The sequence below is a fragment of the Pelobates fuscus genome, chromosome 4 (genome assembly GCF_036172605.1).
Source record: "Pelobates fuscus isolate aPelFus1 chromosome 4, aPelFus1.pri, whole genome shotgun sequence".
In the NCBI taxonomy this organism is placed as follows: domain Eukaryota; kingdom Metazoa; phylum Chordata; class Amphibia; order Anura; family Pelobatidae; genus Pelobates; species Pelobates fuscus.
Window position 1 is genome coordinate 23,261,709 of NC_086320.1, and position 24,898 is coordinate 23,286,606.

Below are 24,898 nucleotides of genomic sequence, written 5' to 3' on the forward strand. Positions count from 1 at the left end.
GCACAAGTCAAACACAGCCCTGGCCAATAAGCATCTCGCTATAGAGATGCATTGAACTAATGCATCTCTATGAGGAAAGTTCAGTGTCTCCACGCAGAGGGTAGAGACACTGAATGACTGTGCAGCACTGCCCCAAGGAAGCACCTCTAGTAGCCACCTGAGGAGTGGCCAGTGGTGGTATCCCTAGACTAATGTAAACAATGCATTTCCTCTGAAAATAGAGTTTACAGCAATAAGCCTGAAGGGAATGATTATACTCACCAGAAGAAATACAATAAGCTGTAGTTGTTCTGGAGACTGTAGTGTCTCTTTAAATTTGATTATCTTCATATACGCACTAATATTTGAAATTTAGCAAATATTGAGACCGGAATTAAAGGACCACTATAGTGCCCCCACCCTCATGTCCTCCCTCCCGCCGGGCTCTAGGGGGAGGAAGTGGTTAATCCCTTACCTTTCTTCGGCGCCTGGACTCTAACTCTTCGTCTGAATGCGCATGCGCAGCCAGAGCCGCACGCAATCAGTCCATAGGAAAGCATTCTCAATGCTTTCCTATGGACACTGGCGTCTTCTCACTGAAAAATCACAGTGAGAAGCGCGGAAGCGCCTCTAGCGGCTGTCAATGAGACAGCCACTAGAGGCTGGATTAACCCTAATGTAAACATAGTAGTTTCTCTGAAACAGCTATGTTTACAGCTATGGGTTAATTCTAGATGGAACTGGCACCCAGACCACTTCATTAAGCTGAAGTGGTCTGGGTGCCTATAGTGGTCCTTTAACCCACCATTTAGGCCCTTATCCCGGTCTAAAACTCCCCTTATTTCCAGCGCCGCGCAGGTCTGGCTCCGCCCCCTTTTCTAGGTCAAAATGGCCGATTTTTAGCCAATCCAATGCTTTGCCATAGGGAAAGCATTGGATTGGCCAAAATTAGCACGGGGCAGGGGCAGATGCCCTTTTGACCAATCAGGACCTCCTCACAGAGATGCATTGAATCAATGCATCTCTATGATGGAAATTCAGCGTCTCCATTCAGAGCGTGGGGACACTGAACGGCAGGGCTGCTTACTGTGCAGCCCTGAGCCAGGAAGCCCCTTCAGTGGCCATCTAAGGAGTGGCCACTTGGAGGTGTCCCTAAGGGACATGTAAACGCTGCCTTTTCTCTGAAGAGGCAGTGTTTACATGGAAATGCCTGAAGGGAGCGATTATACTCACAAGAACAACTACATTAACCCCTTCAGGACAAAGTCAATGTTAAACCGTAATTCACCTCTTTCATATTAAGTGCACCCACACTTATATATCATTTTGTTCAGGAGAGACAGGGTTTTAATTTCTCGTGAACTATTCATATATGAAACATTATGAATAAAATTAAAAACAGAAATTAAGATTTACATTTTTTTTAAATTGTAGTTCCGCCTGACATTTTAGCTGTAAATGTCATAATACTGTTAGCTTTTACTGCAATAAAATGCACATTTGTATTCCGCAAAAAAGTCTCACAAGTACAACAGTACCCCCCATTAACAGGTTTTACAGTGCTTTGGAAAGTTACAGGGTCAAATATAGCACATTCCATTTTTTTCACATTACAATTTGCCAGATTAGTAATGTTACCTTTGAGACTTTGTGGTAGCCCAGAAATGAGAATTACCCCCATGATGGCCTACCATTTGCAAAATTAGACAACCCAAGGTATTGCAAGTGGGGTAATGTCCAGTATTTTTTAGTAGCCAGTTAGCGTTCATATTTGTTTTTGTGTGAAAAAAAAGCCAAAAACAAATTTGGCCAGTGTTTGTGACTAAGTGGCTACTAGAACTGATTGGACTTTTGCAAATGCGATGCCATCATGGTGGTAATTCTAATTCCTGGGCTACCATACGGTCTCAAAGGCAACATTATTAATCTGGCAAATTTCAATGTGAAAAAAATGAAATGCAATCCTTATAGTTAACCCTGTAACTTTCCAAAACGCCATAAGACCTGTACATGGGGGTACTGTTATACTTGCGAGACTTCACTGAACACAGTGTTTCAAAACAGTAAAGCTTATTATAACAATAATAGTTAGTAAAAGTGCAAAAAACTTCACTTTTATTGAAAAGGTCATTATAATATAATTTTGAAACACTAATATTTGTGTTCAGCGAAGTCTCCCTAGTAAAACAGTACCCATCGTGTACAGGTTTTATGGTGTCTTGGAAAGTTACAGGGTTAAATATAGTGCTTGTAAATTAAATTCTCTGCACTTTCTGCCTGGGTTGTCAGGCATGTCAATCAAATTTTAATTAGTAAAATCACATAATTATGTTAAAAGATTACTTAAATATACATGTAGAATTTAAAAAATATGTATATATACACACACTAAGCATTTTGTTATATATTGATAACAAAATAGTTGGAATGAAATTACACACACACACACACTATCTACATTCGAAGTGTATTTTAATACCAATATATGTACTTATATTAATATTAAAATACACTACATAGGACGTTACATATAACAGTAAAATTTTACATGTTAAAAAAAAAAATTGAAAAATAAAAAAATTATACTACCCACCAGCAGGGAGACTGACAGCCCAGACAGTCCCTCAGCAGGTAGATCCACAGCCAGCGATTGTGGTCATGTGATCACTCTGAGAGCAATCACATGACCCCAGGGGCCTGATTTGCCGTGGGAGGGCTGCCTGAGCGGTCACAGTCCTCCCGAAGAGGATCACGGCGGAGGCAAGTACCACGGAGCTCCTGGGGGCTTAAGCTGTTACAGGGTTCTGTCACCGCAACAGCTTTAAAGACCATTATAATTGGGGCGGTGTAGACAGCCGTAACGGCGTTAAGCTGTAGTTGTTCTGGTGGCTTTAGTGTCCCTTTAAATATTGATGAAAAAAAAAATCCAAGAAATAAAAGAAGCCTTGCAAAAGCCTTCCAGAAGAGATTTAGATAGTATCTTAAGTCTTTCTGACTTCTGCAGGAAACAAGAGCTCGAATACTCTAGATAGGGAATGGTCATTCTTATCTGCCATACCATTCTGTGTCTAGGTTAGTGAAAGACACGCTGCGGCCCACTAGTAAACAAGTCAATTTAGCCTAAAGATTCCAAGATAAGCACATCTCTGCTGAATGAGAGAGAGTAAAGTTGACACATGGGTGCATGATTTAGTTGCCCTCTGCATGTGGCTTAATTACCCCTTCCAATAATGTCGGGAAAAATTGATAAAGTAAAAAGGATTTCTGTAACACTCAGCTAGCCTGATACAAGGTCAAGCACCATGAGAATACAGGAGTAGAACTGGCCAATAGGCTGTACTTAATAATCACCGTACTACAGATCCCATCAGTCCATTTACATTCATGCAGAGTTTTGTGCATGGTGCCAAGTGCAGCAATCTCCCACAGGGTGATCTCTCCCCAAAGTGTGGAGAGAATAGTTTGGTTCTAACCAAGTGTAGCGCGTTTAAGCCATACACCAGTTGGATGTATTTTGGACGCCACATACTAACAGGTCATCATTGCAAGAGTGGTGGTGTATAAAGCACCCGAACAGCCTATAAGAAGGCTGTATGTGTCATACATACATACATACGTGTTTGGAGGGTGCCAAATGAGAAGCCAGTACAGTCAAAGGTGCATGGGAGGCAACAAGAGGTCACGGTCTATGGTTTTGCAGAAACATTTAACAGGATGCAAGAAAATACATTTTGCAAGCAGCTGTAGAGGATGCATCATTTAATATTTGGTGCCTGTAGTTTCTCCGTAAAATGATCAGCCAATAGAGAGTTTTTTGTTTTTAAAAATAAAAGCCAAGTTAAGCTGATAAAGGAGAATGCGGAATTCTCTTACAATTGACACAGACCTGTGTAAACATTAACCCTTTACCAACAAATGGCATGCCAAGCACTTCATGAAATGAAGGGGGGTTCGGGCTACATGTGGCACACTAATGCAGTGCTCAATATAACAGCCTAGTTTCCTCAGTGAGAAATTTAATTTTGGGACTGTGGGATTTAAGCATGAACTATGCCAACATTATACAAGAAGTCATGAATATCTCTGTACCATTTGGTTATTAATTTTAAAATAATTTTCCCCACTTGAAGCCAGTTAAAAATAAGTGATTGGTAATTTGTTTTGCCATGAAGTAAATGCAAGTCACCTTTCCAATGTGCACTTTAAAAAAAAAGAATGAAAGGTGTTTGTAATGTCCAGACAGCAATAACCAACTCTGGGGTACAGATGGTTTTGACATTCATCAAAATAAATGTATCAGTGAGCTGACCATTTAAACCACTAAACATTTTCAAAAAAGCCTGGTTAGGGAGGGAGGAATTAATTCAAGAACATTCATGCTCGAAGTACGTTGTCTTTACTTTATTAAAATGAAACCCCCTAATGTCCCATTTCAAAAGTTATTCTTTAATGTACAACATTATTACGTTTTCAGAGGTAGTGTAGAAGTGTTCATTGTATTTTAAAAACTGCTACAAACTGCCTGCTTTACACATTTTCTGGTGGTTTGAAAATGAAATAGCCAGTCTAGACTCTTGCAAATATACTGAAGACAGCTGGCTCGAGACTTATCAGTAGGGAACATTTCTCTGAAAGATAGCCACACCTAAGGTCTGGAATATTATCTATTTTACAGAGATAACACTTCATACTGATCACTTACTGTGACTCCAGTCAGCACTTTGAATTTAAATTCATGAGCCATAAAGGTTATTTGCCCATTATATGGGCAATCAGGAAATTCTGTAACCTATAAAAGTGACGGTCGAGACTGTTTAACACTTTAATGGCCAGGCAAATTGTGCATTTTGTTGCCATGCTTCTGCAGGTTGTGCCCTCCAACCTAAAAATTATTATTTGGGAGCCATAGCAACTCTCAATGAAGTTATGGTATCAGGATGTCTTACGCGACATCCTAAATTATGGAGATACACCATTTGCAAACTGTAACCCAGAGTGCTGTTTCCAATGCCACCTCCTGCAGACCTAATGCAGAAGCCTTTCAATGTGCACCAATAATAGGCAGAGAGTGACGACTGATGCCTTTTTCCTACCCCAGTCACATTTTGAGATAAATGCTTTAGAATGGTATATATAGGGAGGCAGAGGAGCCAGGAAGACAGTACTTGGTACAGTCTTCCTGACTTCTCTGCCTTCCAGTACTTTGAAAACTGTTTAACATAAAGGTGACAGCACCAAGGGCCACCAGACAAAGCCAAATTCATTTTGGTGCCCCAAGGTCTTATGTAGGGTTTATAGTAACATGACTTTAACAGAAAGTGTGTCCAACAATGAAAAAGCCAATTTGTGTAGAATATGCACCAGAATATCAGAGGAAAAATAAATAAATTAAAAAAAAAAAGGCAGTCTTGCTAGGTCATAAAAACGCACGTTCACACTTAAAGTAAACCGATCAGAAACGATTCAATTTAAGCAATACATTACAAATTCAGTAAATAAGAAGTTATCACAATATAATACAATACACACACACACAAACTGCTTTGACAGTTTGTAAATGTGACCATTTTTAAAATTTGAGGCAGAAAATTGTGATAGTGTGCCTGCAGTTTCTGCAAGCCGTTTCTCTCTCTCTCTCTCTCTCTCCCTCTCTCCCTCCCCCCCCCCCCCCCCCCCAGACCCAAAAGGAAACAAAGCATGGATTTTACCTCTTCATGTCTTTTGGGGCATAATCACCAAATTGTAAACAAGACAACTTTCAAAATTCCTTGAAATTCAAACTTTCAAGATTCCTTCTCAAAAGCAGTCATTTAGTGTCAGTATGTCCTTTACAGAAACATTAACAACATAGCATTAGAGGGAGGATTTACCACATTTCTATACATACCTGTAACCTTCAGCAGACGTCCACCTCCACCAGGACCATCAACATCTCCAACAGTGATTGGCAGGACAAGGGTTGATAAGTTACACAAATCTTCTGCTTGTCCATGCCCTGGAGGGAAAGAAAATATGTAAATAAGGCAAATCCAGTAAAGTCAGCAGATCCATAAAAACCATGAACAGAATCCTGCCTAAAATCTAAACAAATCATTCTAGTTTCAGCGATTGTCAAGTTATAATATCCTAAGCATGACGGTTTCAAAAGCAAGCCTCACTTTTCATACATCTGGGCAACTCAAACAACTCTGGCTATTTTCTTGTTTGCAACCTTGCTAGTGTAGATGCACAAGTGAAGTTGCAAACATGTCCTGTGGTTGCTATGCTTATGAGAACAGGACCGTCTGTGAGTGGTCCTTTGTGCCCTACTGCATCAGATAGTCATCATGGAGTCTATGCCAAAAGATTTGACGGAGAGGCGAGAGAAATACCAATTTTAAAAAAAGTTAAAAAAATAAAAATAATCTAGATCTATTATATCTATATAAAAACACACAGGAGGCTGCCGTTTGCACTGGCAGGCATTTAACCGGACCGTCTAATTAAGATTAAACATACGGTTCAATAAAGGAAGTTTAAATATTAGATCTCTTTACAGGAAGTTAGTAGGGAGGCTGCATAAGCAAAGTGATCCAACTCCTAAATAGCAGAAAATTGAGCAGTGAGACATATCTACACCAAAACCACTTCATTAAGTAAAAGGTTATTTTGGTGTGCAGAGAATCCCTTTGAGGGAAGAAAAATAAAATTAAAATAAATGCACCCTTGTTGCACCTAGTAAATATGGCAGTGCCAGCAAATGCAAGTACCGCAGTGTTTTGAGAAAATGCTGTGTTTACATTACAGCCTAGTGATAACTTCACTGGCCACTCCTCAGATAGCTGGTAGAGATCCTTCCTGGGTCATGGCTGCCTAAAATGCATCCAAACATTCAGTATCTCCTCCCTCTGCATGCAGACACTCAACTTTCCTCAGAGATTCATTGATTCAATTCATCTCTATGAGGAGATGCTGATAGGCCAGGGCTGTGTTTAAATCATGCTGGCTCTGATGATGTCAGCAGACTGCTTTTTTTTTTAAAGCCAAACAGCATGCAGATCTACAGCTTCTGGCATGAATACTGTACAATTTTGCTATATTTGTGGAGGCATGAGGGGTCCAGATAGTGGTTTTAACCCTGTAGGGTCAGGGATACATGTTTGTGTTCCTGACCCTATAGTGATCCTTTAAAGTTTCCCCAATGTGGACAGTAAAGTCAGTTTTATTATTATGTATACACATACGGAATTTACGGCTTGCTCAGAGAGAACATTTATCCTTTAAGACCTTTGGCGCTTCCCTACAACATACTATATAAAGGTTGCTATGTGGGCAGGCCTGCAGGGAATTTAAATAAATATACTAATAGCCTCTATGGGGACAATTCAGAGCTATGCACAAGGGTACAGTGTGCTTAAAGGTGAAATGAGAAAGTGCTGATATATTTTGGAATGATAACAGCTGTGCATTGTTTATGTAATGAGTACTAGGTGAGGGGAAGGCTATGTGGGCCCCAGCATTTGCCCAGCCACATTCAATAACCAATTCCTCCCCCTTTGTTTATAATTTTAAAAAAAAATAAAAAAAAAATAAAATAAAAATATATATATATATATATATATATATATATATATATATATATATATATATACCAATATTAAGGTATAAACACATGACAACTTCCCCACCCCAATCTAAATTCAAATGTTTAGTTACTTGTAATTAAAAAGTACTACTATTTAAAAAGAAAAAAAATATGTTACGCAAGCACACTAGCGAAAGAAACACTAGCCCCACGCTTCGTTTTCCAGTTACAGGTTTAGTAAATAACCTTGAAAGACAAACTACAATGAATTTCTGGAACCCACTGCTAGAAGAGAGGCCAATGACTAAAAAGGAGGAGATTTAAAGTATCAAAAAATGCTATCTAGAAAATTCTATTAAAAAATACCACGACATAGTTGAAGTTAACATCCACCTACCCAGTTACCTTTCAGCCTCTAGCTTTAATTCTAGCGCTGAACTGTCCTCCTCCCTCAGGTAAGATAGGCTAGTGTGCAACAGACATTAGAAACATAGAATGTGACGGCAGATCAGAACCAAGTCTGCCCAGTTTTCTAAATACTTTCATTAGCCCCTGGCCTTCTCATAGCTAGGAAAACCTTATGCCTATCCCACGCATGCTTAAACTCCTTCACTGTGTTAACCTCTACCACTTCAGCTGGAAGGCTATTCCAAGCATCCACTACCCTCTCAGTAAAGTAATGCTTCCTGATATTTTAAAACCTTTGCCCCTCTAATTTAGGACTATGTCCTCTTGTTGTGGTAGTTTTTCTTCTTTTAAATATATATAGTTTCCTCCTTTATGGTGTTGATTCCCTTTACAGTGCCTTGCAAAAGTATTCACCACATTGGCATTTTTCGTATTTTGTTGCCTCACAACCTGGAATTAACATGGGTTGTTTGAGGATTTGCATCATTTAATTTACAGAACATGCCCACAACTTTGATGATTTTTTTTATTGTGAAGTAAACAAATAGGACAAAATAACGGAAAAAGTCAATACTTTGTAGAGCCACCTTTTGCAGAAATCACAGCTCCAAGTCGCTTTGAGATTTTTGCCCATTCCTCCTTGCAAAACTGTGAAACACCATGTTTCACTGTGGGGATGGTGTTCTTTGGGTAATGTGATGGGTTTGCGCCAGACATCGCGTTTTCGTTGATGGCTGAAAAGTTCAATTTTAGTCTCAGACCAGAGCAGCTTCCTCCATACATTTTGGGAGTCTCCCACATGCCTTTTCGCAAACACAAAACGTGCCGTTTTGTTTTTTTGCTGAAAGTAATGGCTTTCTTCTGGCCACTCTGCCATAAAGTCCAACTCTATGGAACATACGGCTTATTATCGTCCTATGTGCATATACTCCAGTCTGTGCTGTGGAACTCTGCAGCTCCTGCAGGGTTACCTTAGGTCTCTGTGCTGCCTCTCTGATTAATGCTCTCCTTGCCTGGTCCGTGAGTTTTGGTAGGCAGCCGTCTCTTGGCAGGTTTGCGGTTGTGCCATGTTCTTTCATTTTGGTTAGATTTGATGGTGCTCCTGGGGATCAAAGATTGATTTTTTTTTATAAACTAACTGACTTGTACTTCTCAATAAACATTGTCCCTTACTTGTTTGGAGAGTTCCTTGGTCTTCATGGCAGTGTTTGGTTAGTGGTGCTCAGGTGTTGCAGCCTCTGGGGCCTTTAAAAAAAAAAAGTGTGTATATGTAATGACAGATCATGTGACACTTAGATTGTCCACAGGTGGACATCATTTCACTAATGATGTGACTTCTAAAGGCAATTGTTGCACCAGAGCTTTTTATGGGCTTCATAACAAAGGGGGTGAATACATACACACGTCAATTTTCTGTATTCTATTTATAAAAATATATATATATATATATATATATATATATATATATATATATATATATATATATATATATATATATATAGTTTTTTTACACTTCACCAACTTAGACTATTGTGTTCTGATCCATCACATAAAATTCAGATTAACGAAACATTGAACGTAAGGCTGTAATGTAACAAAATAGGTAAAAATGTCATGGTGGGGGGGGGGGGGTTGTGAATACTTTTGCAAGGCACTGTATGTACTTAAATGTTTCCATCATATCCCCCTAGACTTTCCCTATGCCATCATATCACTTTCATGGCCATAACAGATATTGCCATCTCCTAAACACTCCTTCCACCCATACAGCAGCTTCCAACTTCACACGCAATTTCTCCAGTCCCAGTTGTTGTATTGAAGGTTTTCAAATCTTCGTAGGATTCCATCTTCCACGTCTCCTGCCCATTCCCTATAATTGTTAGAACTCCTCACAGGCCTACCTAAATGCTCGTTTTTATATGCAATTACCCCACAAGTCATTTGTGATGAGTTACTTGTACCTTTACATACACTACAAAACCAGCCTCCTTTCTAAAACCATCCTACAAATTCACCTGCTCATGGTGTGCCAATTCTACACAGAAACAGGTCTTCTATTACATTTTCGGCAGAATCTCCCACTGATTCAACACTTCTACCCTTGCCTTATCAATTCCTGTTACTCAATGATATTGCCTTCATCACCGTACTATCAACCAAATCAAAGCTATAGTCAGATAGCCTGGAAGAAAGTAATTCATCGTGGGAAGGAGTGTGCTAGTAGCCAGAATGGTTGTAGGGACATCTCATTAAATAATTCAATATTGTTTAAAGTAGTAAGTGAACAGAGAACCGGCCAACACAAAATATAGTTTAACTTTAAGAAGTACTAAGAATGTGCCTAGACTAGCCCTGAAGTAAGGTTGCGCTACAGTCCTGCAAGAATGATATTATGGGTGTATTGATAACATTTCACACAGAGGAGGTTGGCAGAAAGTTCAATGGATACAGGTCATGCTATTTAACAGATCAGGTATCTAAACACTAATAAATACAAGTCTGGCATCTAATTTAGGTAAGGATACCAGTGTGTGCAAGCACTGAGCTTTCCATGAAGGAGGGGATAAGGGAGAAGAGTGTCAGATAACCGACAGTGACCAACACGGCACCTGTCACAGGCATTCAGCACGGCTTCAATTAAAGAGAAATAAAATCACTTAGAGAGACAAGGCACTATAACCATTCCATCCCATTGAAATGAATACAGCCTGAAGTCCCTCCATTCTGAGTTCAATCATTTTGAAGTAGTTTAAGATTGAATGAGGGTCCCTAGACACCCACAGCCTGGCCCCCCATTTGAGGTCTGGTTAACACAGATTACACTCTTCGTTCTAGCCATACTGGCTCATGCCAGGACTGGGCACTGATAGAATGAAAGCAGTCAGCTGACATTCTCAGCCACCTATTGCGGCTCTGGCCAATGCTTCCTCATTAGTCCAGGTAGCACGGAAGGGGGGGGGGGGGGGGGTGGACTGTTGAAAATTATAACATCTCCTTCCAATATATTGGTGCTAGGGGACACCAGGCACAATAACCACTTTAATGAGCTGAAGCAGTTAAAGTGACTCTTTAAAAAAAAAAAAAAACCTGGACACCATAACAAATTTGTTGCAATGAAGTGGTTATCATCCTGCAAGGAGGACTTGGACACTGGCTTACCTAAAGGTTTTAAACAATTTAACCCCAAAGTCTCCAGGTGGCCACCAATTGCTTCTCATTAAGCGATCAGACATTAATGGTTTAATCCATTCTGGACCGAGGGCCTTCTTGCAACATAAGAATAGAATTCACCTTGAAGTTAGTTTGACGCACAGAACCTTCCCCTACAGCCTTATGAAGAAAGACGACTGTTTCAGCATGCTCGAGTGGCAGCCACACTTGGGGCTTAGTTGTAAATAGATTTTATTACCAAATTTAATACTACAGCTGGTATCTGAAAGCAATGTATGCAGATGGCGGATCCAGGGTGTGTCCAATGCTTCTCCGAGAAAAGCATTGTGAAGAATGCACTAGTTCAGTTATAGTAGCCATCAGCCAATCCAATATTGCTCAATGCTTGCCAACTGCCGAGCACAAAAATAAAAAAAATATAAATAAAAACTTAAAATAAAAATAGTCCACAGCCAATGGAAGGGACCGGATAAGAATTTAGGAAAGAGTTTAAAGAAATATGCATTTATTTCAAATGTAGCAATATAAAAATTAAATCCGAAATAGACACTTTGGTATTGTTGTAGTAAGTGCAAATGCAGCAGATCCAGACCGAAGCAAGCTCTGCCTGACAAAATGGGCACCAACCATCATTGGAGTGTCCATCGTGAGTCTCTGGGTTATCCACATGCTATACACCCCTATGTAGCAGGTGTTTGAGATACTGTATTTACTCTAATCTAATGCGGTTCTCCTTTAACGACCATTGTCTTGATACAACAAATTTACAACACAGACGAGATGCCAATTTGGTTTGATATGCTGCGTAACTACACCATTACAGATAGAGGCAAAAGAAGCTACCATAAAAACTTCAGGAGGTGGAAAAAAAAAAAAAAAAAAAAAAGCAGGTAACTAATGCTGGCAATCACGGCAGATTGTTGCAAACTTCCTCCATTTGTAAGCAAAAAAAATAAAAATAAAAAAATCATCCAAGATCAGTGCAAATGAAAACCCTCTTCCTCAATGATGTCACTGTTCAAAGAGAAGGGATGGATGACTGAATATTTTTAAGCCTGTTTAGCATTAAAGATTCAGGCACGACATCCAGATGCTCTTTTGAATAATAAATAAATAAAAATTATATTTAAAAATAAAATAAAGGGGGCGGAGCCTGACTACCAAGCGGACAAGACGTACAAGGAGTGGGCTCCCGAGTCTGGATCCAAGATTCCGGGCACAACGCCCGACCACCCGAGCACACAGGCTGCTGACAGCACTAATCGAGTGCAAAAGACTGACCTGAACCCGGGGATACCTAACACTTGGTCCTCCGGTGCCGGGCGGACCACGTGCGGCAAGCGGCCTGTGCGGGTGGGAGCCGTGGAGGGACGGCCGCTCTCCCAGTTCTCTGGCAGACGAGGGGGCACACACATCCTACCCCCCCCCTGCCGGTGGGGGTTATCCCGGTTCCCAAAGACCTGTACTGCCTTCGGTCTAAACGCCTCTGTGCACCCGGCGGATCTATCAAGCGGGTCGGGAGCCACCCAAGATGGCGGATGCACCAGACATTGGGACGATGGGCCAGACAACAGCGCAATCGGACAGAGCAGATCCTAGGTGCCAAGTTTCGGACACCCTGGGAGTCATATTTGACAATTTCTGGTCCAAGCTGCAGCAACTCATGAGACAGGCACAAGCTACACAGAGGCCAGACAGAGGTAAACAAGACCACACTGAGCGTCGACCTCAGCAGCCTCCCAAATGCCGACAGCCAAACTACAATAGCCTCATAACACTAAAGGGCCAACCGCTACCACAGAAAATTTGCAGAAGGAAAAAGCGGGCTAATAGCAGACGTATCGTCTATCGCTGCTGCACAGTCATGATCCCTACAACAGCCCTGCCTGGCGGAGTCACTCGGGGGTACCCACGGGGACCACCCAAGGGCCGTGCGGCACACCTCACCGCTCACAAGGAGAAAGCCGCTACTGGGACAGTGTACCCTTCTTCCGAGCTGGGGGCCTACCTGGAGGTGACCCTCCCACGCCGCCCATATACCCGAGGGGATAGCTGTGCTCAGGCATACCCTCGGGCCCCCGACCCTGTAGATGGGGTCAATGGACATGCGGCACAGGCCCCTGCTAAGGCCTCGGGCCGAAGAGACGACACCAGGACGACGAGCACCCAGGAAGTGCAGAGGGAGAAACGTGGAGCGGGGAGTTGAGTGCGGGGAAAGCCCGGGCAGACTCCAGTTCGCCGCAACACAAACGCTCCGGAACACCGGTAAACTCCTTACCGCCATCACGAACTTCCCGCATGTGGGCATCGGCTGAACCAGGAGAGGCTGTTGGGTGCACACCACCGTACCCCACTACCATGGCACCGACCCCTGCAAGTTCCAATGGACTGTCTCTGGCAACAGGATCCCCTTAGTGGACTGTCCCAAGGCATACCGACCTTTCCAAGTGCCGCACTCATTTTGCATGACCGTCTACGAGAACCAGGGACTTAACCCAGCATACCGGCTCCGGGTTCGCACAGCCTGACACGTTATTTTTATTTTTATTAAGTCTGATATCAATGTGTTTTCCCCCATGTATAGCAAGGTTCAGCAAGACGTGAATGAGGATTAGCCCAATGTTTGGTTTTTTTTTTGTTTTTGTTTTGTTTTTTCACCTCAATGCTGTAATTATAAAGGCCATGCTACTGTTATACTTAGTACAAACGCGTTTGTCCAGGCTGCCGTGGCCTCAAAAGCCTACAAGCAGATGTCTTATTTAACTTGACCATAACAGCGTCAGAAGGTGCAGCAACAATGCCTTTTAGGCTGACAATGTTACCGTTAAACATGTTTAATTTTCTAAGACTACTTAGATAGAACACTCAGCGATGATACACGTTACTGAGACAGAATTAGCGATGATAATCTCCCTGTCGTGTCACTAAAGTGTATATAACAATCTACCTAGCAATAACTTACTTGCATACCCGTATCACGTATTGTCTATTGAATGCTAGGACTCAGTTACATGTCAGGTGCTCTCCCTTTTGTCTCTCCTCAGACTCCTACTTTCTGACCTTCACGTTACTTATATAAGCGAGAATTTAATTTGTTATCAACCTTCATAATATAAAATTGTGCATAGCTAGCTAATGCCATGACAATTAATGCAAATGTATACCAGTATACCCTGAAGACGCTATTGTGGCGCACTAAGGCTACTAGTTCACACTTATTTTGATTACTTTTGCTTTTTTATTCAAACTTGTACCACTCTTTATTTGAATGTTTCACAAAAAAAAAAAAATACATGGCAATCTTTCTTTGAGGTGCATTGCACACCATCTTGATACTATTGTCTCATGTTACCCCACAATGCCTCCTCTTTCTCTTATGTACCCCATGACGTATATGCCATAATAAAAGAAAGATTTACATAAAAATAAAATAAAAATCAACACTTGTCTGGACACATTCCACAGTCAGACAGATTAAGTAAAAAATGTTTTAATGAAAACACAACAAGCTTGTTACAAGGCTGAAAAGAGACATGTGCCCAAGTTCAGCCTGCTTCACATCGTTTTTTTGCTGTTGATCCAAAAGAAGGCAGAACAACACAGTTTGACACTTCCTATTTGGCAACAAACTAGGAAAGGGAAAAAAAAAAAATTAAAAAAAAATTCCTTTTTGACCCTAAAATCACAGTCAGATGTCTCCTTTGATCAAGAAGCTATTACCCTACAGTTGCAAAAACAGAATATTCAGTTCTATAATTTTTCAAGTATGCATCTAGTTGCTGTCAAAACATCTGTACAGATTCTGATGAAACCACTTCTTCAGGCAGAGAATTCCACATCGTAATGGTTCCATCAGGAAAAAAAAAACAAAAAAAAAAAAAAAAAAACACACACCACACTTTCCTTTGCCTTAGACTAAATCTTCTTTCTTCCTGTCTAAACACATGACCTTGTGTCCTATGTCTAGTCCTGTTTGTGACTAGTTTTCCACACAGTGGTTTGTATTGTCCATGGATATATTTGAATTATGTTATCATATTCCCACTGAGGCTAAACTAAACAGGTTTAAATTTGTTAACCTTTCTTCATAGCCAAGAGGTTTTACTCCAGAACTATTTTGGGCTTCGTCCTAGTGTGTGGCTGGCCAAAACTTTACTTGTGTGGTGATTGGACAATTCCTTATGGATCCAGGTGCTACTTGGCCATCTTGGGTGCAAGGACAAGAGTTATCCAGGGACGACATGTGGGGTTCCTGTATGGTTTTACTGTGGTTTTTTTTTTTATGTTGGGCACCAAGTTGCTGCCCGCTAAACTAATCTTTCACCAGATACAGTTATCTCCCAGACAGGGCAGGTATTCAGTGTCAGGATTGCAGCTCCTCTACAACAATGTTCAGAGGCAGTACGAGAAATGGCTTGGTGAGCCGAAGCGACGCCAACAGGAAACATAAGCACGCTGCTCTTCATGATGTTGCCCACTGGGTTTCAACTGCTTAAAAAATGTTTCACATTGCCTCTAATCGAAAGTACATTTAGGAAATGCTGTATTTCTGATGCATGCGATGGTAGTGACTACAACATATTCTAGACATCTGTAGAGGTTGACAGGGAAAGTACTAATGAATCTGACCCAAACGTGTCAGATTCATTCTCACAGGATTTCAATGATGGGGAAAGTAATGAAGACAACAGTAAATACACGTTGCAAGTTTGTTAATTACTGGGATGTTAAAAAAATAATAAGTAGGGGGGCGGAGCCTGACCGGGGAGCTGCACAGACACGAAGTCAGTGAGCTCCCGATCCTGAACACAAATATCTGCACAAATCAAGGGGAACCCGCCTAATATTGAACCCCAGTCTGCCTCACCCTGTGCCACAGGAGCGGAGGAACCGGGGGATACCTTACTCGACTGGATAACTTGCAGGGAACCCGAAATCGAGGATTGAGGCCTACATCTCACAGAGCAGGGGAGAGGCGGCCGCTCTCCCTGTACTCTAAAGCATGCAGCACCCGCAGTATCGGGCTGCCCCCCCCCCTTGGGACCGGTGGGGGTTATCCCGGTCCCAATCTACAAATCCTGTACGCTCACACAGCCTACAAACGAAGACGACGACCACAGCTACGTACCGAACCAGCAGGCCGAAGGCAGTTCTAAAATGGCGGATGCTCAGCCTAACACAGATCATGCGCTGCCAGAATGCCAGCATAGCCCAGACGAATCTCTAAACACTCGCCTGCAACAGCTTCTAGAGAACTTCTGGGTGAGAGCTGAAGCCCAACACGCTGCAGCACAGATCCAGGCACAGGCGAACCCGGGTGCCAAGCAGACACGTGAGTGCAACAGCCGGAGAGAGCCTGGTGGACCCCCGGGCATAAACCTGACAAAGCTGACGACCACTCAAACACCGATCCCATCCAGGCTGAAGGCCCTAAGGGGCGAAACCCCGACGTATCCCCCACAAAGGCGGAGGCTCATACGCCGCAGGCGGTGGACCACCATGGCCTCCAGACCTACCCCAAAGGGAAAGGGTTCGGCCTTTGAAAGCCCCCGAGCCCGTGGAGCAACGATACTGGCCTTCCCACAAACCCGGAGCAGGGGGGTGCACCCGGCTTTTCCCTGGCTACTCGCCACCATCTGGACATACCTGACACGACCGCTGCAGCTCCCGCTCAAAGGCATAGGATGACCCGGCGGATTGCAGGCAGCCTACTCCCACACAGTCACCAATGGACGCTGTGCAGTTGGGCTGCAAGGCCAAGCAAGTAAAACCCAATCTGAGACTTTTATTCATGCACCCTCTACCCTGGGTTACCTCTGGCCCCACCATTAACAGACTGAGCCTCTCGCATGACGGACTAGGACCTTAACAGCACACAGCAGGTTAAACGTTGAAAGCTCGCCATACAACCTCTCTTGCTCAGCAGTACAAACGCTATACAGCATCTGATCTCAAAGGGAGGGTGGAGGGAGAGTTAATTTGCTCGATGATCGCACTCTACTTAATGCTTACTGTTGCAAATTATGCTTACCTAATATGTGCCGCACACCCTCACTCCTACCACCCACAACACACATGTCTCGAGGAGCACAGACAAGCCCTCAGTCTCACCAGATGGTTGACACCAACATATCACGTAAGCCACTGCACACATGACGGGCACAGCTTACAGGGCTACATCTGGCACAGGCTGGCCGGTACATGACATGATAGAGAGGCACATATCCACAGCATACAAGTGACTGACCGCTACTCTCACACACCTGTTATATTTACGCCTGCTATTGCACTGAAGACACTCTACTCCTAATGTTAAGACGTTACACTCACTATGTAAATGCACAATAGGCTGGGTAGCAGCTGCCGGAATTTACCAGATAGACATGCTGTTGAGGTACAATGCCTACGCAATACTAGAGACAAACGCATAATTGACCGGCATCCGCCACTAACACCAAGTACAGCTTCCATATGCCACAGCCCGATACCTAATCAGCCACAGTGTGACCTAGCATGAATCTGTTTTTTGTGAATAATGCCTGTTCTTAGCCTGCCTTTATAGTAGCTTGCGTGCACTGTGAAATGGGCACACGTTTGTGAATAGCCGGTACCAGGGAATGGTATGACAGCGAGATAGGCTTATATGTTTAATCTGCGTAAAATTAAGCTAATACCTTTGTCTGCATACTCAATGAAAGATGTGATGAACCCCTGGTCGCCTCTAGCTGACATGTTATTTCTTGTTATGTTAATAATTTACCTTGTTCCTCGCCGGATTCTCGGATCCAAAGCTTGTATTCTCACACTAAAGTTTAATGACAAACTCTATTTTAAAAAATGAGGCATCGCAATTCTGGAATGTAATTTGACTATGCTGATTGCTGTATGAACCCTATACTGTAAATCACTTGTACATTTCTCCTGACTTCTCTTATGTACCCCATCTTAAATGCCTTTAATAAAAGAAAGATTGACAAAAAAAAAAAAAAATAAGTAAAAAAATATAAATAAAAAAAGTAACAGTTGCAAGTTTAGGTTTAGAAAGAATCAGTTTGGAATGTAATAGGGTAATTTGGTTAAGAAAGCATAGGGGTGAGTTGTAACACTAAAAATCAAAATACCATCAATGTTACTATGGTATACGGCAACATTTTCACTGATGCACAATGTTGGAGTGTTTTTTTTTTAGATTCATTTCGATAATTAAGTGCGCATTAGATGGGAGTACATTTCAAATGGACAAAGAGGGTATTTTTGTTTTATCAGTGTGAGTGGGGGTGTAACCAGAGGTGGGGCTGCTCAGAGATATTTTTATGTTAGCTAGTCATTTCTGCAACTAAAATGTAATTTAGAACAGGAACGATGTATCTTGCTTACACACCAACAATATAAGGTTTAAAAAAAAAAAAAACTAATTGGAGGGAGTTATGACTATAGTTCAGACTCTGTTGCAGATCCATTTATCAAGTCAGGTGAGCAGAACTGCCTAGAAAAGAGTTAAGTTGCTGACTTGATGGCTACAGAACCATCATTGCCCTCCTATCTGTATGGTAAAGCTAAGGGGTGATTGCAAGTATAGAAAGGCAGTGACTGGCTTTATGGTGGAGTCCTTTATCGGTCACTGGCTGAGCACATGCTTTGCATACTTCTAGACAGGTAGATACATTGACACCACTAATCAGAGCTCGGGCAGTGTTCTACCACTATTTATTTTAAAAGGAAATCTATATGGAATGAGCTAATCTTGAAAATGTAATATTGCTGCAGTCAGATTGACTACAATGACGTCTTTAGCAAACAAAGTGTTAATTTACAGTAATTTAACCTCTAGAAATGAGATGAGCCACTTTGGAACACATGAAATTTACAAGCAGGCTATAACAGAACAGGCTCATGAACTCAAAAGATCACAGGGCTATTTGTGATATTGCTGCATGTCCTGGTTTATCAAGCAGTATTGTCTTCTAGACAGCCACAGCTGTTTAACCACAACTCCCATAACAATAGGTCAAATGTTAGAGAAAGCATACTCTGAGCAGGTAGTGATCAATACCCTGGTTTCAAGGGTGGGTTTTGGTGGCATTAAGCATGAAACTGCCAACCCAGGCTTGTGAATGGAGAGACATGCCCATATATAGAGTGTGTCCTCGGATGATCCCAGGATAGCATGCTAATCACAAGGATCTACCAGAGCAGGGAATGTGACCAAAACACTGCAGAAAAAAAAAATTATATATACACATTACAATAATTACAAAGGTACCAAAAAGCTACAATGAGCACAAGGGATAGCGTTTAAAACAAAACAAGATTTGCCAGAAAGCACAGGCACAATAGATGTGCCATTGCAGGTGAACAGCGGGTCAACCCAACACAGGATTAGTCGTAGGATAATCGTAAACATAATAAGCACACTACAAGTCACTGCTTAGTAAACAGACATTTTAATTGTGAAATACACATTCAGGTTCGAGTTGCATCCTCTAACCTTTTTGACAGAGACTATCACAAGGATAGGAAGAGGTTACACCACGGGCTGTAAATGGCATTTCAGGCCTGTGACTTGCAGCCCAACAACCACAACACAGGTGGCACAAAATGGGCCCAAACGGGTACTCTTAGGTTTCAATTTCTTCACGACCACCTACACTTCAGAAATGCCATGGAGAATCTGTCCAACAGTGCCCCTGAAAGACACTGGGCAACAATGGGAAAAATAAGAACAGGCCACAATAGATTGCTTTACTATATAGAGTCAAAACCAGAGCTGCAAATATATTTTAGGATTCTCCAACAGCATGAGCAAACTTCTAGGTACCATGGTTAATGTATTTACTTTCAAGAACAAGAACACTATTAGAGACAATAGAAAACCCAATACAATAATTAGAACGAAAACAGTCACTACTGCAGAAGCGGACCCTACAAGACAGTCACTTGACATTTATTAAATAGTTGTAGATTTGTAAAAATGAACTGGATAACACCTTAATTAAAGCACAAAGTTGTGTGGTTACAGGTTACATTCACAGCCACAAAGTGAAAGTTTCACTTTCAGCCACCCAAAGCTCTCACAGCGATACCAGAAACCTGAACACAATGAGATCACGCAAGAGTGGGGCACCGGAGAGATGAAAACGTTTTAGTTCATTCAAGAGAAGCCTAGAGCATAAATGAAGAGCTAGTAATATAAGCCTGACACCCATATTAATCTGCTGCCATTCCATGAGTGTATGCAAACTTTGAAAAGATCCGCTCCTGCAGCATTAAAGGGCCTCTACAGTCAGCAAAACAACTTTAGTTTAATGAAGCAGTTTGTGTATAGATCATGCAGTCTCACGGCTTAATTCTCTGCCATTTAGGAGTTAAATTATTTTTGTTGTGGTTTCTACAGCCCTAGAAACCCCTCCCCTGGCTGTGACACAGCCTGCATGAAGACAAAACAGTTTCATTTTCAATCAGATATTAACCCTTAACGCAGTTAGGATGTGCTATGCAGTGCTGCAAAATTACAGCTTTAACGCCATTAGGGCGTGATAGCACAACCTAAGCATCTGCACCCACCCAACCAAATTATTTCCCTATCATCGCAATCAGTCTCCCTGCAGCAAATCCCACCAATCTGCAATGACACTGCGATCGGCAGTTTACATCACTGTTTGCAGAGGGACTGTCTGGGTTGCAACTTAAACACATGTATATTTATGTAACATTTTTACATAATTTTGCAATCATATATTGAGGGACCTGTCTGACAACCCAGTCAGAAAATTCAGAGAATTTAATTTGGACACCCTATATTTGACCCTGTAACTTTCCATTTATAAAACCTGTATATAGGGGATACTGTTTTACTTGTGTGACATCGCTGAACACAAGTGAGTGTTTTCACGTATAATGATAGTGATATCATTGGTGCAAGGGCAGTGTGTGTGGTGGAAAGAAATAAAAACACAAGCTTTGGCCAGGGTTTGTGACCAAGTGTCTACTAAAAAACTGGACATATCCCATTTTATATACCCAGGGTTTTCTACTTTTGCAAACTGTATGCCATGTTAATTTACATTCCTGGGCTCATAAGGTCACAGAAGGCAACAGATGCCCAGTAAACCAATCCAGCAAGTTTCAATGTTAAAAAAAATAATAAAAATATGACCCTATAACTCTCCAAAACCCCAACAAACCTGTATATGGGGGTCATTGTTTGTACTAGTGGGACAATTTACAGTGTTTCAGAAAGCCGTGCCAGTCACACGCAGGGAAGTTTGACTAGAGCTGCATAAACAAAGTGACTTAACTCCTAAATTGCAGAGAATTGCACAATGAGACTGCATGGGCATGATCTTTACACCAAAACCGCTTCATTAAGCTAAAGTTGTTTGGGGGACTATAGTGTCTCTTTAAAAAGGTAGTCTACAAGCACCAAAACCATAACAGCATGAAGCAATTGCTATGGTTCCAGGATTGCCTTTGTACCCCCAGGCTTCCCCCCCACCCCAAGAAATTGTAAAAAAAAAAAATCCAATTAAAAAGTTTGGAATATATATTTTTGCAATGATAATTTTATGACATGATGTTTATAGATTATGGGAGCGTTCGTTCTACAACATCTAGGGATCTACTTTTTTGGCACCCCTGCTCTAAAGTATAAAGATGAAGACTTCTGAAAATTTGTAGTTCTGGTGCAGCTGCCCACCCCATGTGTCCTATGCCTAGCTTCCTCAACCCTCAGAATTTTTTTTTTTTTACAAAAATCAATATAGACATATTGCTAAATTGTAATCAATACAGTTTGTACCAGTATGTTGGAGGTGGCGAAAAGCCACATGAAACTGACCATATTTGGTAATTGGGGGTAGAGAGATGGATGTGTGGACATTGTTTGAATATTTGCACCAGAGGAAGACCCAGAGTTTGGTCGAAACGCGTTGTGCAAGTATCATAGTTTTGTTTTATGTGCAATAAAGCTTTTTTAACTTCACCTGGTTACCTTTTAAATGAATATTTCTGCTTTCTGAGGGACCTGGCACTTGAAGTATTCTACCCTGCATCAACCTGAGATTGAGGTAATGCCTGTACGGTCTACAGCGTACTTTAACTGGCTCTTTAATTTGTGAGTGTTCCAAGTTCTCACCATTCTGATTTGTGTTTACATACTATACCATGATAATTTTATCTTTCATATTATATAGTTTAAATACCAACTGCGAGCTTTTACCACTGTGTGTAAAACAGTAATATTTAATAATTTAAAAGAAGCCATTTAGTTTACCATCACTTTATTATGACTAACTCGTCCATTATATCTGGTTGTATTATAATATAGGGCCAACAAATTCTGCAGCACTTTACAGTGGGTGGACGAACAGACATATTGAGTGATGTTAAAAGTTTAAATGCCTCCACTGGACGTTAGGATTACATGTACACTGTTATTACTATTACAGTGCAAAGCAAGATTTGGGATCAAGATACAATTCTGGAGTTCAATGAAGGTTTCCACGGCACACCTAAGTTTTATATATTTTTACATTTATCAAGTTATATAAAAGGAGATTTAGTGAAAGCCTTACTGGAGAAATGCATAAAATGCAAACCAAACTCAAGTACCATGTTTAATTTTCAGACTGTAATCACAACTATAACGCCAATACTTAACATACAGTAAGGACATTAAAACGACTACAGCTCAGAAGGCAATGGAGGTTATGTATCATAGATTCTGCTCCGAAATGTGACGGAGCCACCACGGCAGCATGTTCCCTGGTTTCCATGACAACGGCTCACTTTAGATCCCACCACATAATCTCCAATGTGTTCATGGTACACCGAGGTATCCTGCGACACATCGCACACTGGTTGAAAACTACTGCGTTACCAAATTACGTGCCATTTGTTAAAATCTTACAAGCTCTGCATACAATAAAGATATAAAAAACACTCACAAATAATGTGACGCTACACCACAGCTTACGGGCAAGATTCTGGCACAAAAAGGATCTTTGTATATAGATTCCCCAATTTATCCCAAACAACTTGGAGAGAGACAAAACATAATAATACGCATCTGACGCCCGGTACCCTTGCTACAGGTCACCTAACGCAGACTTGAACCTCTACAGCAGCCGTCAATGAAAAGCCACGAGTGCCAGGCTAAGCCGGGCGGCTAAAGTGGGCGCCGATGGCAAGCAAGCCCCTGCATTAAGGAGCTTTTATAAAGCGCGGGGGGGGGGGGGGGGGGGTGTGAACGGGACAAAAAAAAAAAAAAGTGGTAAGATTTTTTGAACTGAGAGTTCATCACTAAAATGAGAAATCAGAATGATTTTCAAAACGTAAGATAAAAGTTTGAATTCTCACTTTAGCGAATAACCTTATTAGTCTCATCAGTGGGTAATTTCCAAAACACGCTCCTAGTCACATTCCCACAAACAGGAGCTGTCCAACAGGGGGTCACCCAAGACATCACTGGGGGGAGGGGGGTTCACACCTAGAGCACCCCCAGGACACATTAACTTGGCTGCAACTAAATAAAAATAATTGGATAAGAGCCAGCAAGTCCCACTGGGTGGGGAGGGAAAGCTGTCAGGATTTGGCCCTGGAGGGCCAGGAAGCCATTCCCATTGATTTGTGAGGGTCACTATAGAAAGGTGCCATCACTGACTCTCAGAGCTGGATCAAAATAAAGACACGTGCTTCCCGCCTACCGGCATGCACCGCGCCCCCTGCCGGCCAGTCAGGCCCCCTCCCTCTCACCCGGCCAGCTCCTGGCGCCGGGCTAGGCGCGCGCAGAGACCGTTAGCAGCAGCAGCGCAGGACGCCCCCACGTGACACGGCGCGCGCTAACCCTGTCACTGCCAGGAGCTGGGGGGGAGGTGAATAAAGAGCAGGTCGGAGGGCCGTGGTTCCACAAACCAAGCTAAAGGGAAAGCGTGTATCCTTCCGCCAACCCTTCCAGGAACTACTTACCCGAGCTGGCTCCGGCATACATCTCGCCTCAGGGAGGACTAGGCGGAGAGATTTAAAAAAAAAAAAAAGTTCCGAATAGGCGGCAGCGAAGGCTCCACAGAGCGGGAAGCGAAGGAATACACCGCGGCTGCTCTCCCCCAGGCTCCTTTCCAATCCAGCCACCGACATTAACTGAACCCACAGCGGCCCGGGGTCTGCCTACCTTCGGCCGGGGGAGGGCCGAGTGGCATCAAGGGGAGGGGCTCAGGCTGCAGCCAATAGGAAGCCTCGGCTGTGTGACAGACAGTAGGCGGGAAGGGGAGGGGACAGTTGACGTGATGTCAGGATTGAGTGGGCTCGAGAGACGCGCGAGAGGGGCGGTGCTTCATGTGGAGCCTCTCTATGGTTTTGGTTACTTTGTCAACAGCTATAAACATCCTGGTTTTAAATGGGAGGAGCGTGAGGGCGGCCATGTTTGTTATGGGCAAGAAAAAAAAAACAACTTGACCAACTTCCTTCTCACTGTATATTAAAATAGCCCTGAAACTCTGAATTTTATTATATTTATATAATTTATTTGTTTTATCATTGTTCATCATAAAAAATCTTCACATACAAAGGCAACAATTATCCTACATCTGTTTCATTGTATTGTTGATACATGTAACATATATTATATGTGACAATATATACAACATATATACAGAAAAACAAACCTTTTACTCTTCATATTCAATAAACAAGTTCCTGAGCTCCTTGTCTTTCCTCCTCCTAATACTGATCCTCCTCTTTCACTCTCCCTTCAAGTTTGTGGTATCCACATCAGTCCAT

At 42.1% G+C, this 24,898-nt stretch overlaps 1 protein-coding gene across 1 annotated transcript in view; it reads right to left on the minus strand.

Annotated features, from left to right (window-relative positions):
- The window catches only part of AGO2 (argonaute RISC catalytic component 2), a 48,700-nt gene extending 24,406 nt beyond the window's left edge, over nucleotides 1-24,294 (minus strand). Inside the window, exons 1-2 of the mRNA XM_063450252.1 lie at nucleotides 24,089-24,294; nucleotides 5,867-5,974 (exon numbers count right to left, since the gene is read on the minus strand). Of these exons, the coding sequence (XP_063306322.1) occupies nucleotides 5,867-5,974; nucleotides 24,089-24,110 (130 nt within the window). The 5' untranslated portion in view covers nucleotides 24,111-24,294. The remainder of the gene's footprint in view (nucleotides 1-5,866; nucleotides 5,975-24,088) is intronic.
- Nucleotides 24,295-24,898: the final 604 nt, after the last annotated feature.